Genomic DNA, 13,161 nt, shown 5'->3' with positions numbered 1-13,161 from the left:
AAATACGGTCACTTGAACGTTGTGATCCGATTGGATGGAACCGGTTGACGCTGCGACTTCTTGGTTCCCGCCAACCCGACCTTTTGGATTTCCCATGCAAGACCTTAAAGGCGGCTGCGCTTGTGTACCAAGACCACCCGTCCCATTACCTACCTATAGCCTCGAGCCTTCGACTTCCGTTCCACACCATCTTTGGTCGCGGCAATTCTTCTGTACACGCAGGAAATATGGAGCTCCAGCCCCGTAAGAGCTGCCTTCTCTTTGGTTTCCCATGAGGTCATCGAACCATGCAAGGCGGTTCTTCCCTGCTTCCCAGTGCGCACTCGGCAGAATGTGTTTCAGCAGCGAAGGTACGCAGCGCACACAAGTTCAAAAGGGAATGATGGATGCATTAGACGACGCTTTACTTGAGGATGACGATGAGGAGGTTGATAATGGGCCCCGCAAAGTACATGATGACGCCGATGGCGACGAAGCACACGACGCACATGACGCGGCGGCAGATCTTGGGGCCAAGGAGCTCGTTGAAGACGTAGAACGGGTTCATGCTGAACTTGAGACGGCCGGCCGGCGGCGGCAGGAACGGGCTGTTGTTCGGGTCGCTCCGGCCGTACCCGACAGCAATCGTCTTGGCCTTCTCGATCGGCACGAGCTCCATGCTGATGCAGACGGCGCCCATCGGGTCCTTGACGCCTGTCTCGCGGTTCATGCGCTCCATCTTGATCCAACTCGAGTCGGTCGGGTCCGTGTCAAAGAGCCCCGTGGCTTCCTTGATGGACCGGATCGCGTCGTTGTTCTGGGCTTGGCTCGCCGTCTCCTTTGGCCGCGGCGTCTTGTTTTGAAAGACTTGGTACGGCGCTTGGAGCTTGCACACCTTCTTGAAGTGCGGCTGCAGGTCGAGGATGCCCTCGGCGATGCAGTCGTTGGCCGAGAAGACGTCCTTGTCCCACATTTGAATCTTGAAGTACGGAAACTTGGAGTTGTGCTGCTTGTGCCCGAGGAGCACCTTGAACTTCATGCGCCAATTGAAGCTCGCCTTGCCCTTCTTGGCGCGCCAGTGGATGTCCGTGTCCTGGTGGTCGCTGCCTTCCAGCGCACAGCGCACGAAGAGGTCGTTCATTTCCGTAATCTCGTCTGCGTTCGGCACCTCTTTGGTCTTCCATACCACCACGCGCAGCTCAAACTCGCGCGGCGGCGGCAGCGCAATGTCGACCGGTGGAAAGTTCACGGCTTCCTTCGGCGTCAAAATGTCGATCCAGAGCTTGAGTTGGCCCATCGGCGCCCGCGACGTCGGAATCGTGAGCGTCCGCTGCTCGACGGGCTTGGGGCCCCAGCGCTTCGTGGTTTGGAACGTGTGACCGAGCGCGTGCCAGTGCTTATCAAAGAACCGGTCTTCGACATCGATCCGCGTCGAGCCAATGAGGTCGTCGCCGCCAATCATGTCGTGGTCGAATGCGTCGATTTGAAGCATGGCGACACCGGGAAACTGGCAGTGAAACTCGTACAGCTTGTAAAAGTCGGGGTCGACGACGTCCTCGATATAGTTTTTCCGGTCGTTGATCTTGTCCTTCCCGAGGCGCAGGATCAAATACGGGTCCGACTTGCCGGGCGTGCCATCGAGGCTCGGGTCCATGGGCGCAAAGCTCGAGCCGTTCAGAACGTACACACGCAGCGCGTACGGCTGCGGGTTGAGGAGCTTTTGCATGTCGACGAGCGGTGGCTCGTCTTCGCGGCGCATGACGCGCACGAGGCCTTTGAAGATGCCCGCAATGTGGAACGTGCCAAGCCCGTTCTCGCCGTCACCACCGCTTGCGCCGCCGAGACCCGCAACCTTCTTGACCGAGTTCATTGTGTTGCCGACGAGCTTGAACGGGTTGAGCTTGCCGACGCTGAGGATATCGAGCACCGACTTTTTGCGCTTCTTTTGGCCAATCGTGAGCGCATACGTCTCGAACGGCTTGGAGCTCAGTGCCGCCGACTCGAGGTCTTCGTTGTACTCGTCGCGGTTCTTCATGTACTTTCTCTTCTTGATCTCAAACTCGTCCGCGCCTTCGTCGTCCTCGACTACGTCGTCCGAGGTTGGCGAGCTCAGGACCGAACTCGCGCGCCGCATCATGGGCGACGGCGACTCGTCCGAGATGGCCGTCTCGGTGAGCAAGCTCGGGTTCTCCAGGTCGATCGCGATGTTCATCGAGTGGAGGGCACCAAAGACACCCGCGCCATTCTCGCCTTTGCCGGCATGGTCCTTGAGCAGTGGCGCGTCGGGGCTCAAGTCCATCTCGTCGTCGTTGTCGTCGTCGTCAGGTGCGGCGTTGGCCACGCAACCCAAGTCGGGTGTCTGCGGTGGAATGTAGCCTTGGCCCCACGGCAGCTTGGTGGTCATCTACGCCGGCATCAAATCCCATCAGCAATTTCGTTGGAAAGGGATCACAAATACGCACATCGATGGACGCATTCCCGATCGTTGGCTTGAGCCAGCCACCGAGACGCGTGTCGCGGACCATAATGTTGAGCATCGGCGCAAAAAGCGAATCTTCCGGGAGCTCGACCTCGCGGACGATGCGCTGGAGAAAGTTGGGGTTGTCGCCCGTCGGTCGCTTGGACGTCTCCGTCTTCATCTCTTGGTTCGCATGCGACTTGCCGCCGAGCGTGAACTCGATGAACGGCAGCTGGATCGGAAGGAACTGGAACGGACGCATGTCCCGGAGACCGAGCACGATGATCTCCAAGTACGCCGTGATCATCTTGGGCGCGATCGGGCGTGGCGGCGACAGAATCATGTCCGGTGTGTCCTTCTTGATGACGACGACGGATGCGAGGATCGCGCCTTCCGTGTCACCCGCTTCTTGCTGGAGGAGGCCATACCACTGCGGCACGGGCAGCGGTCGCTGGTCATCGGGGCGTCGGATGTGGTCCTGGCTGAGCGAGATAAACGCCGAGCCCATGTAATCATGCGTCGAGTCGCCAATGCCAATGTCCCAGTCCATCGCGCGCAAAATGACCTAGTCGCGATGAACGATCGTCTACAAGAACAAGAAAGTATACCTGAGGCGAGTACTGGATGTACTCGACGGGCGGCAAGTCGACGTCAAACAAAACGTCTGGTAATACAGCGGGTCGCGCGTCTTCTTTTTGACTTCTGTACGCTCTTCTTGGCCGCACATACGCACTTTGACATACGGGTCACAGAGCCCATTGTCATCCAGTGCCGGTAGCTGCCGACCCTGGAAGACGTTGACTTGGACTTGGTACTTGAGTCGGGTACCCAAGATTTCTTGGTTGCAGACGCGGTTCCACACATCGACCGTCGCGGTTGACGTGTCCTAATCCAGCTCAAAAGTTACAAGTCGCTCGTTTAGCGTCGTCACGTCGTACGAGATGGCCGAAACCGAGGTTGAGGAAAATGTTGCCCGGAAACACCTCGTCCTTGAGCGCATCGACGGCCGGGTCTTCCTTGAGCGTCACCCACGCCGGTTCGGACACCATGTTCTTCTCCAATAGGTCCTTGGCGGAGTAGCGCTTGTACGCGACCTGCTTGCGCGTCGAGAGCTTCCCGTCGACCTTGCCCTTGCAAAGGTACACGAAAATGTCGGGGATCTGGGTCGGGTCCCGCGGCAAGACGAGGTTGTCCGTCTCCTTGAGCTCGTTCCAGACCACGACGCCCTTATTGTTTTCCCGCCGCTCAAATTCGAGCGAGTTGAGGCCGCACGTCACCACAATCTGCATCTTGGACTTGCGCGTCGCGCCCGAGGCAAGCGACGTGATCTGTGGAATGTCCGAGCCAAGACCGATAAACGCGCGGAGCCGGTAGAGGGCGGTCTCGGGGTACGCGTGGTGCGGCAGCGGCGTTGCCTTGACGCGCTGGTTGACTTCCTCGAGCTTCTTGTCGTTCGCGTGGATCTCAAACGTGACGAGAATCCGGCCGCGGTAAAACGTGGCCGTGTCGGGAAACGTGTTCATTTGCTCTTTGACCGTGTCACCCGAGAGGACATTGCCCTTGGCGTGCGAGATCGGCGCGCCGTACAAGTTGAGCCACATGGGCCCCATACGCCCCCCGAGCTTCTTGATGACGCGCAGGGATTGGTACGAGTGCGCGACGACCTCGTCCTTCCCGACCTTGTCCCAGTCTTTGACGCAGACCACAATCTGGTTGGCCAAACTGGGCTCGTGCAAAACGAGCCAGAGCTCGTCGTTGAAAGCCGGGTTGAGCTGGTGGCGCTCGCCGCTCTTGGATTTCACCCGTGTTCGGATCGGCTTGGTATTGCCCAACGAGCACTGGACGTACGCGTCGAGGCCTTGCTTGAAGCCGCCGAGGAGGCTGTCCATGGGCGGTAGATGCTCGCCGACGTGAATGCGGCACACGAGAAAGTTGACTTCTTGCTTGACGCTCGACGGCATCATGACGGCGTCGAGGCCTGCACTGTCGGGGCCGACCGGCGGCGGTGGCACAAACTTGTCACCAGGCCCAACGATTGTGATCGAGACGCGAAGGTAGCCCTGGACACCTTCTTGGTTGGGTGCAATGAGGCCGAGCCACTTGTTGCAGATTTGGTGGTTGAGGTTCGAGTAGATGAACGAGACGTCGAATTGAATTTCGCCAATGAGCTCGGCGCGCGTGAGCGTGTTGGCGTCCATGATGCTGAGCTTGATCGCTCCGGCCTCGACTTCGTCCTTGTCCAAATTGCGAAAGTTGAAAATGAGCGTGTCGTCCCACACCGCGGAGAGCGTCTGCTTCTTGACGGCTGTGTGTTGCTCCTGGCCGAGCACGCTGACGTACACGACCGGGTCGGACGTGCCGGTCGCGTCCTTCGCCACCAAATCCCGGGCTTCAATCACATGGACTTGTACCGAGTAGTCGCCCGACTGGATGTTGATGTCTTCGAGCGCTTTCTTTTCTTCCTGCATCGCCTTTTCCTTCTCTTCTTGCTCCTTCTTGAGCTCTTCGTCGCTCTTCTTGGGCGCGTCGTCTTCCGCGTCCGCGTCGATGCCTTCCTCGTCGTCGTCGCCCGCCTAGGATATATGCATGGATCGTGAGCATCCCACATCCTTTCGATGCGATGCTGCTGCGTACATCCGGGTTGCCCATGAGCGCGTTGCCAATCTTGGAAAAGATGTCACCGGCCTTCTTCTTGTTGGACGCGACGACGTCCGTGACATTGGCCGAGTAGACCCAGCGCAGCGTGACCGTGAGCGTACCAAGGTCCTTCTTTTTCCGAAACTTCTTGTCGAGGAGGTCGAGCGTGACCGTGCGCGGCTTCATGTCGCCGAGCGCCTCGAGGGATACTTTGGCTTGGCCCATAAAGTCGTTGACGGCCACGTCGAAGTCTTCCACCACAAAAAGACGTCTTGGGTCGCGTCCGTGACCGGGAACTTGAACGACTCGTTCCACATGCAAGCGACGCACTTGGCTTTCGTCGTCGTGTTGAGCTTGGTCTTGTTGCACGTGATGACGACAAGCGGGTCGCTTGTGCCGCCCATGTCCATGGCCGGGAGCCCCGTCGCCGAGTCGATCGTCACGTGGAGCACGTTGGGCGGGCCCGTCGGTGGCGCCGCCGTCTGCTCGTCGCCACTTGCCGGCGCGGCGACGGCCGACGCGCCGTGATGATGCACGGTAAACTCGAGAAACAAGTCGCCGGTCGCGAAGCGCATTTTGCCAAACTTCTCGACGGTGCACTTGTGCTGAAACGAGCCGCCAGCCATGACACCGCTCCGAATGACGCCGAGTGGCACGAGCGCGCGCCCCAGCGGCACGTTCTTGAGCAGGTTCTTGTCGTAGACCGTGCAGGCGAGGTACGTGACCGTGCGCAGGTCCGTGTCGCTCCCAATGACAAAGGTCTCGTTCCAGAGCGGGTTGATGGTCTTGGAGACGTCGCGCGTCTTGCGCGTCTCGCTTTTGAGCGGCTCGTAGTTGCTGTTGAGGTACGAGAGCTCGACGAACGGGTCGGACGTCTTGTTGGCGCCAAAGCCGTCGTTGCCGACGAGGTTGGTCGCCTTGACGACCACGACGCGGTACTCTTCGCTCATCTACCGTCGGTCTGGAAATGACGCCTTCGAAGGACCACAACGCGCAATGTTCCATCGAACGTTTCACGGATCTTCTTTCCCAACCACTGGATGCTGCGACAACCAGTGTATGCAGCGTGACCAACGTCGATGTGAATACCGGGCGACGATCTGGAGGCCATGTGCCGCCAACGCACCGCCGTTTGTTGGCGCCGCCACCGCAAGCCAGACCGCACGCCAGACTAATAGCTTGTACAGCCAGACCGTGGCGCGTTGCGATCTTGCAAGATACGTTTTGGACCATGTGGCGCTGCGATCACCCTGTGGAAGCGTGTATTTCTCAAATAACTCGCAATTGGCCTGCGTATTTCCAAAAACCTGCAAATGTACGGAATACATGAATCGGATTGGCTGGAAAGTAAGATAAACGTATTTTGATTGGCTCGTTGGTGAGTTGGCCGAATTTTGCAAATATGTGCAGCATACTGCAGGGGCTTCTTGAGAAATTCTCGGGCAGTTGACAAGGGCTCACGCGACGAGGACGCAGAGACTCCAAGACGGTGGTATGGGCACGAGGAGGGAGAAAGAAAGTTGGAGTTGGATACAGCCCTGTGTATATCTGCAGGACATTGATTGTGGGCGATGCTTGAAACCCGTTTCTCAGTCCGCAGCGAGTCCTACTCGGTGGTATAACGTGGAGGTACGGTCCGCTGCAATCAGCGGTCACAGAAGCAGTCTGTGCGTCACGGCGCGATGAGGTTGATAGCAGTGTCAGTAGCAGTGTCGGGATCGTTACCAGCAAGAAAAGATCGCGCGTGGTGGCGAACCAGTGCAATTACTGTGTTGTTGGATACACTGTAAGCAATGTTATGTGCGATCAACAGAGGACGCAGCTCATAGAAGAAGCGGCTGAGAGTAATGCTAGAAAAACACTGGAAACAAATTGTTTTCTGCAAATGGATGCAGTGTCTTGCTACAAACATAAGGGCTTCGCGCCATCACACGTGGCAGCGTCGCGGTGCCGGGAAGCAGCGGCCGCCAGCTGCGACAGAAAGGCGAGGGCAGGCACGGAGCAGTCACCAGCGCGACGCCCGTGTTCCGCATCGTCCCACTCGTCGGTTGCTTCGAAGTGCGGGCTCAAGAGCCCGATCGTGCCCCGCGGGCTCCTCCAGTACCGAAGAATGACACCGATGGGCGCGGTGCGCCGGCCGACATACGCCCCAAACCGCTCGGCGCCAACGTCGAGCATCGGCGTCAAGTCGGGACCGCCTTGGTGGTATGTCATATAGCGCGCACTGTTGAACTCGACAGGAACAATCCGCGCTTCGTCGTCGTCGAGCTCGTCAAAGCTAAAGAACGGGTCATGGTCCTTGTCGTGGACGAGGTCGAACTGCTCGACGCCGGCAGCATAGGCGCCGAGACAGATGCCCAAGTACACTCCGCCGTCAGCCACAAAGCGCTGAACGGACGGTCGGAGCTTCCGGTTGTTGGCAAAGAAGGTTGCAAACGACGTATCGACGTCGTCGCCGCCACCGGGCTGCACATACAATGTCGTTGCCGGGTCCGCTACCGCCAGCGCCTTGGGAATGGCCTCCATGGACATGACACGGACGTCAGGGATACCAGCGCGCCGAAGCATCGCGGCTGCATCGTACGAGCACTCGGGAACCTCGTTCTTGGGGTTGAGGAAGACGATCGCCAGCGCGGCCATCGTTGGTGATTTGCACTTGAGGCTACGCGCACGCAACTTTTGCTCGACCAACAAAAGCACGTAGCTCCCACACGCGCTGTCACATACTAATGCACGCCAAGTGCGGATGCAAGGTGCTGCGTGCGGTCCTGGCGTGGACGAACGATTGTACTACTCGCGAGCATCGCTTTAGCGAGAGGCGACTAAAATATGTTGAGTGTGATTAGCTCCAAGGGTTGCCGCAGCTGGCCTGTACCTAGGTAATTGTATGTATTTGGAAGCCAATCGAAGCTAGCGGATCATTTTTGGATTTCGCCATCATGGCCCCCACGGTGCAGGTTCCCGTGCCCGAGCTGACGGCGCAGACAACCAAGGCGCTGCGGCTCCTCGGGTACTCGGAAACGGAGGCGACAATCATCCAGCGCATCCTCTTGTATGCGCAGCTCCGAGGGAACACGCAGGGCGTCGTCAAGCTCGTGACGCACGCGCTCGACAAGAGCCCCTTGTCGGCGGCGCATCCGATTCACACGACGCGGGAGACGCCGACGATGGCGGCCATCGATGGCCACCAGCACTGCGGCATGCTCGTTCTGCAGCGAGCCACAGAAGTTGCGATCGCCAAGGCCAAGACGGCGGGTGTCAGCGTCGTGACGTGCCGCAACTACTGTACGCAGCACCACACGCTCGACTGGGCGTTGACGCATCGTTCTTGCATGTAGGCACGTCGACGGGCGCGATCGGGTATTACGCCCAGGAGGTGGCGCGCCAAGGGTGCATTGGCTTTGTCTTCTCGGGCTCGCCCGAACTCGTAGCGCCCACGGGCAGCAAGATGCCGCTCTTTGGTACGAACCCGCTCGCCATGAGCTTCCCGCGCTCGGACGCCTCGGAGCCGCTCGTGATGGACTTGGCGACGTCGGCCATTTCGTACTACGCTGTCATTTTGGCCAAAATCGCCAAAATCGCAATCCCGGAAGGCGTTGCTGTCGATGTCAATGGTGCTTTGCCCTTCATGGAAAAAGCTGTCGTCTCAAGGTGTCTTCTAGGTGCCACAACGACGGACCCTGCGGCGGTCCATGCGATTCTGCCGTTTGGCGGACACAAGGGATCGGCGCTGGCCCTTGCAGTGGAGCTGCTCTCGTCGGCGCTGGCTGGCGGTGCGATCCACGACAAGGACAATGCCAACGACTGGGCGAGCTGCGTTGTCGCGATTGACCCCGCGCTTTTCCATCCGCAGCCGGGTGCGTTTACGTCGCGCGTCGAGCAAGTGCTCCAGCGTGTCAAGACGGCCGATAAGATGCCCAATGTCGACGCGATCTGGCTCCCCGGCGAGCGCGGCAACGCCATTTACAAGAAGCACGTGACGGAAGGTGTCATTCCGATGGAAGCGTCGCTGTGGGGCCAGCTGCAAGCGCTCACTAGTGGCACACCGCCGTCGCGTCTGTGAGTGGACAAAAACAACGCCCACATGTGTTGCGTAGTGCAAAATAAGTGCTATACAACAATAAGCAATTGTTCAAATGGGAGGTTAGGACTGAGACCCGCATCGATGGCAATCCGTTTCGAACGAGGATAGCTTGATCGTAGGCTACGACCAAACTGTTGTCCTCTTAGCCAAGTCCAGTACCTGGTCCCCAAGAGCTGCCCCCACGACGCAGGCCTGGAATGGCGCCGATCAGACTGCGCCGATCGTCAACGAAAGCCGCATCGTGATTGGCCCCATTTTTCGCGAGCGGTCCAATCATATTATACCATTTAAAGCGCAATCGAGCCTACAAATGTCAAGCTTGAATAAAAAATCAAAAAAGTATCGCTCGCCACAGATTCGAACCAGCCACATGTTGCGTCGAGGTGCTGCACTTGGCGGGCTTGTCCTCGTCGGCTTCGCCGCGGTACCGTTGGTGAAGCATGCCATGACACGCTTCCAGCCCGCGCTCACGAACGCTCTCTCGGCGCCCAAGCAGGAGCTGCCCTCGAAGCGCGTCGCGCTCATCCTCAGCGGTAAGCCGGCGATCCGCACGCAGGAGCATCAAACGATAGTATGGCGTAGGCGCCGGCGTGTACGATGGCACCGAGATCACCGAGGCCGTGAGCTGCTTGATCCACTTGAGCAAGGCCAATGCGAACGTGACGATGTTTGCGCCCAACATTGCCCAGCACCATGTCATCAACCACCTCACCGGCGACGTCCTCCCCGAGTCGCGCAACGTGCTCGTACGTTCTTCCTATCGATCGGTATCGATACGAGACAATACGACGAATAGGTCGAGTCGGCGCGCATTGGGCGTGGTAAAGTCGAGGCCTTGGACGTGCTGGACGTGGCCGACTTTGATGCGGTCGTGGTGCCTGGCGGGTTTGGCGCGGCCAAGAACCTGAGCTCGTTTGCGTTTGACGGCGCCAACATGACCGTGCAGCCGCAAGTGGCGTCGGCGCTCTCGTCGTTCCACGCCGCCAAGAAGCCGATCGGGCTCATGTGCATTGCACCGGTCCTCGGCGCCAAGCTCTTTCCGGGCGCAGAACTCACCATGGGCAAGCGCTCGGGTGCTACGTGGTCGAACGGTGGTGCATCCGATGCGGTCGACGCCCTCGGCGCCGTCGCGATCGAGAAGGCGTCGGACGAGATCCACATTGACGCGACCAACAAGATTGTATCGGCGCCCGCCTACATGCATGACGCTGGCACACCCGCGTCGGTCCACGACAACATTGGCAAGCTCGTCGAGGCGGTCGTGCGCATGGACTAAACGTCGACAAAAAAACTCTTCTTGTCTACTTCAACAAGGACGCTCTCTCCACATACATATTGTGTACACACGACAAAAGATTAGATTAAAAGGTGAGTTCCGGTGCGAGAGGCAAGCGCGCAACATCAAAGCGACCGGTCGCGTGGTGCCGCGAGCACTGCGCATAGTACGACTGCAGCACGTTGGTATACTCGAGAAGTGCGACGCGCGCATACTGCTGGAGGTGCTTCCACTCAATGCCCTCGCGCGGCGTAAAGAACCGATCGACGTTGCTGCTCGCCACCGCCAGCTCAAACTCGTGGTCTTGCGGCGTCACGCGCAGGTACGGCAGTGACGCTTGCAGCAACCGGAGCCGGTCGACTTCGGCCGCGAGCTTCTCTTCGACGTCGGTGGTGGCATTGGCCGACATGCACTCGCGCGCAAACGACGCACTCACGCGGCTCTGCGAGCAGTTGTGCAAGTCTTTCTGAAGCGTCGCAACACGGGCCGCCGCGAGGTCGGCGGCGCGGCGCTGCTCTTTATTGGCCTCGTGCGCGCGCTCGCGCTCGCGGAGACAGAGCGAGAGAATGAGGACGTCAAAGAAGGTCCATTTCGCACGCTCGTCGTCGAGGAGGCTCTCCATGCCCGGTGCGAGCGCGTCGTAGTTGAAGAAGCTGAGTTCATGCTCGCCGTCCACTTTGGCGAGCAAGCTATCGGTCATCGAGAAGAGGAAGACGCGGTGGGCGCCCGGGCAGAGTCGGTAGACGAGCACATGCTGGTAGAAGCGCCGGACGTCGCGCTGCCAATGCAGAAAGAGTTCAAAATGGCGGTGCAGGAGGACGCGCATGATGAGCGTCCGGAGCGTGTCGGGCAGCATCGGAAGCACGTTGTAGAGGAACAAGAGCGTCTTCTTGAGAATGTCCATGTGGTCGGAGAGCAGCAAGAGCTTGATGGCGAAGATCCACGAAAAGTCCTTGTCGTAATCGCGGACGGTCGCCATCAAATCAAACTTGTACTCGGTGAGGCGCATGAACCACTCTTCGAGCTGGTGGAGGCAGTGGCCCACGCTGCGTTCGTTATTGACATTAGTCGCCTCGAGGAGCGCGAGGAGCGTGAGGTAGGTCAGCTTGGGATTCAAGAGCAGCATGAGCCCCTTGAGCATCGCGGTCTTGACGCCGCGCATCGTAAAGGCAAAGTACGTGCGTGGCGACGGCCCCGCCATGGCCCACGTCTCGTACGCGCACTCGTGGAGAAGCCGAAGACCCACGTACACGAGTCGGTCGTGGTGCGGCACGACGCGCTTCCAGTCGTTGGTCTCAGTGACGCTGCTTCGGCTTTGGTTGAGGACCGAGGCGAGAAAGAGCGTGTAAAACTCGCCATCGAGCACCAGCTTGCCGAGGAGCGCGTCGACGTCGCGCGACATCGGCGGCCCCTTCTTCATGTCGTTCGGCGAAAGCTTGGCGAGCATGCTAAAGGCCAGGACGCTCGACTCGAACGACGGCGCGGTCGGCGCATGCGCCATGGGCACCCACTTTGGGTACTTGGCCATCGGCGAAGAAGAAGAGGATGGGACGCGGAACCAGTCGTGGGCAGCGGTCGCGGCCTCGAGCTGCGCAATGACGATGGCTTGTAGCCCTTCGTCGCCAAGGTACGCGAGCGCAACGACGTTGGCCATGAAGGCCATCTCAAGCTGCGTTTTGGCGACGCGGCCCGCGCCCACCACGGCCGAGAGCCGCCCGCAGAGCTCGAGCGCTTGCAGGACGTGCGCATGCGACTCGTCGCACGTCGCGTCGAACGACTGCAAGAGGAACTCGAGGATCTGGCTGTGTTTGGCGTGCTCGGCGTCGTCGGACGCCCGTGTTGGCGTGTTGGGAAACGTCGTCGATAGCACGTCCGAGTAGTGCGACCGGCGCTTCGCCCGGCGCACGGCGGCCATCTGTAGCGCGGGCTCGTCCGAGGTTCGGACCGGCCGCTGCAACGTCGTGCGCTCAATGTCCTTGAACATGCTCCGGAACGTATCGACAAACCTGTTCATGGCGACGACAGTTGGCGAATGGCGACAATGCGAGTGCCACCGGGATGTGGCAACATTGCCGAAAAGATCGGGTTTTTGGTGCGCACCATATTGTGCATTTCACAAAGGATGCTGCGGATCGCCCTCCGCGTCTCGAAACGCTACCAGAGGGGAAGCCACATGAGATCCTCTTGCAGTACGCCCTGGACCGTACTGGTATCGCTGGCGTCGACCGATGACATTGCAAGCTGCTTCGGACCAACACGATGCACTATTGTGCAATGTGATTTTCTCGTCGACTTGCTACGAACGCCGCATGGTCGTCATGCACATAATAACTGCAGAGCGCACTAAGGTATAAATATCAACCGTACTGTATGGCGTCTACATCGCCGCGATGGTCGTGGGCACACACTGCGTGACTAACGCGATCGCGGCAGCGTCAAACGATTAGGAAAGCGCAATATTCGCAGCGTGATTGCTTCAAAATCGACTCTGATAAATTCGAAGGATAGGCAAAGGACTGTCCATTTGGTCGTCGTCTCTGCGGCAAAGCAGCGCGAGATGGCTTATCGCCGAAGGGTCTCATGCAAGGCAACAACGACACTAATAGACACGACGTGCCCCGTCGAGACGTCGTCTGTGTTGTCAGAAGCGTCAGGCAACGATTCGTTAATGCGACCTGTGGTGCAATCCTGAAGTGGACACGTCTACCCACACCGCCTTTGCCATAT

At 59.0% G+C, this 13,161-nt stretch overlaps 6 protein-coding genes across 6 annotated transcripts; 2 read left to right on the top strand and 4 right to left on the bottom strand.

Moving 5' to 3' along the window:
- Positions 1-362: 362 nt before the first annotated feature.
- Positions 363-2,987, bottom strand: SPRG_10231 (hypothetical protein; the record flags this gene model as incomplete). Its single annotated transcript, XM_012349187.1, has 2 exons — positions 363-2,383; positions 2,442-2,987. The coding sequence occupies 2 exons, from the start codon at positions 2,985-2,987 to the stop codon at positions 404-406; spliced, it is 2,526 nt and encodes an 841-aa protein (XP_012204577.1). The 3' UTR covers positions 363-403.
- Positions 2,988-3,023: 36 nt separating this feature from the next.
- On the bottom strand, positions 3,024-6,060 carry SPRG_10230 (hypothetical protein; the record flags this gene model as incomplete). The annotated part of the gene is made up of 4 exons (XM_012349186.1): positions 5,405-6,060; positions 5,072-5,345; positions 3,376-5,010; positions 3,024-3,323 (listed from the first exon to the last, which is right to left on the bottom strand). Exons 1-4 carry the CDS (start codon positions 6,022-6,024, stop codon positions 3,024-3,026), a joined length of 2,829 nt encoding a protein of 942 aa, XP_012204576.1. The 5' UTR covers positions 6,025-6,060.
- Positions 6,061-6,911: 851 nt separating this feature from the next.
- Positions 6,912-7,719, bottom strand: SPRG_10229 (hypothetical protein). Its single transcript, XM_012349185.1, has one exon. It carries the CDS (start codon positions 7,712-7,714, stop codon positions 6,977-6,979), a length of 738 nt encoding a protein of 245 aa, XP_012204575.1. The 5' UTR covers positions 7,715-7,719; the 3' UTR covers positions 6,912-6,976.
- A 281-nt stretch (positions 7,720-8,000) lies between these two features.
- SPRG_10228 (hypothetical protein) lies at positions 8,001-9,216 on the top strand. The gene is made up of 3 exons (XM_012349184.1): positions 8,001-8,359; positions 8,413-8,688; positions 8,737-9,216. Exons 1-3 carry the CDS (start codon positions 8,014-8,016, stop codon positions 9,135-9,137), a joined length of 1,023 nt encoding a protein of 340 aa, XP_012204574.1. The 5' UTR covers positions 8,001-8,013; the 3' UTR covers positions 9,138-9,216.
- A 286-nt stretch (positions 9,217-9,502) lies between these two features.
- Positions 9,503-10,508, top strand: SPRG_10227 (hypothetical protein). The gene is made up of 3 exons (XM_012349183.1): positions 9,503-9,691; positions 9,741-9,904; positions 9,955-10,508. The coding sequence occupies exons 1-3, from the start codon at positions 9,529-9,531 to the stop codon at positions 10,432-10,434; spliced, it is 807 nt and encodes a 268-aa protein (XP_012204573.1). The 5' UTR covers positions 9,503-9,528; the 3' UTR covers positions 10,435-10,508.
- On the bottom strand, positions 10,499-12,457 carry SPRG_10226 (hypothetical protein). Its single transcript, XM_012349182.1, has one exon. It carries the CDS (start codon positions 12,446-12,448, stop codon positions 10,520-10,522), a length of 1,929 nt encoding a protein of 642 aa, XP_012204572.1. The 5' UTR covers positions 12,449-12,457; the 3' UTR covers positions 10,499-10,519.
- Between the last annotated feature and the right edge of the window lie 704 nt (positions 12,458-13,161).

This window comes from Saprolegnia parasitica (assembly GCF_000151545.1).
Source record: "Saprolegnia parasitica CBS 223.65 unplaced genomic scaffold supercont2.51, whole genome shotgun sequence".
Taxonomy (NCBI): Eukaryota; Oomycota; class Saprolegniomycetes; order Saprolegniales; family Saprolegniaceae; genus Saprolegnia; species Saprolegnia parasitica.
The sequence above is the reverse complement of the archived record's forward strand: the minus strand, read 5'-3'. Positions and strand labels throughout refer to the sequence as shown.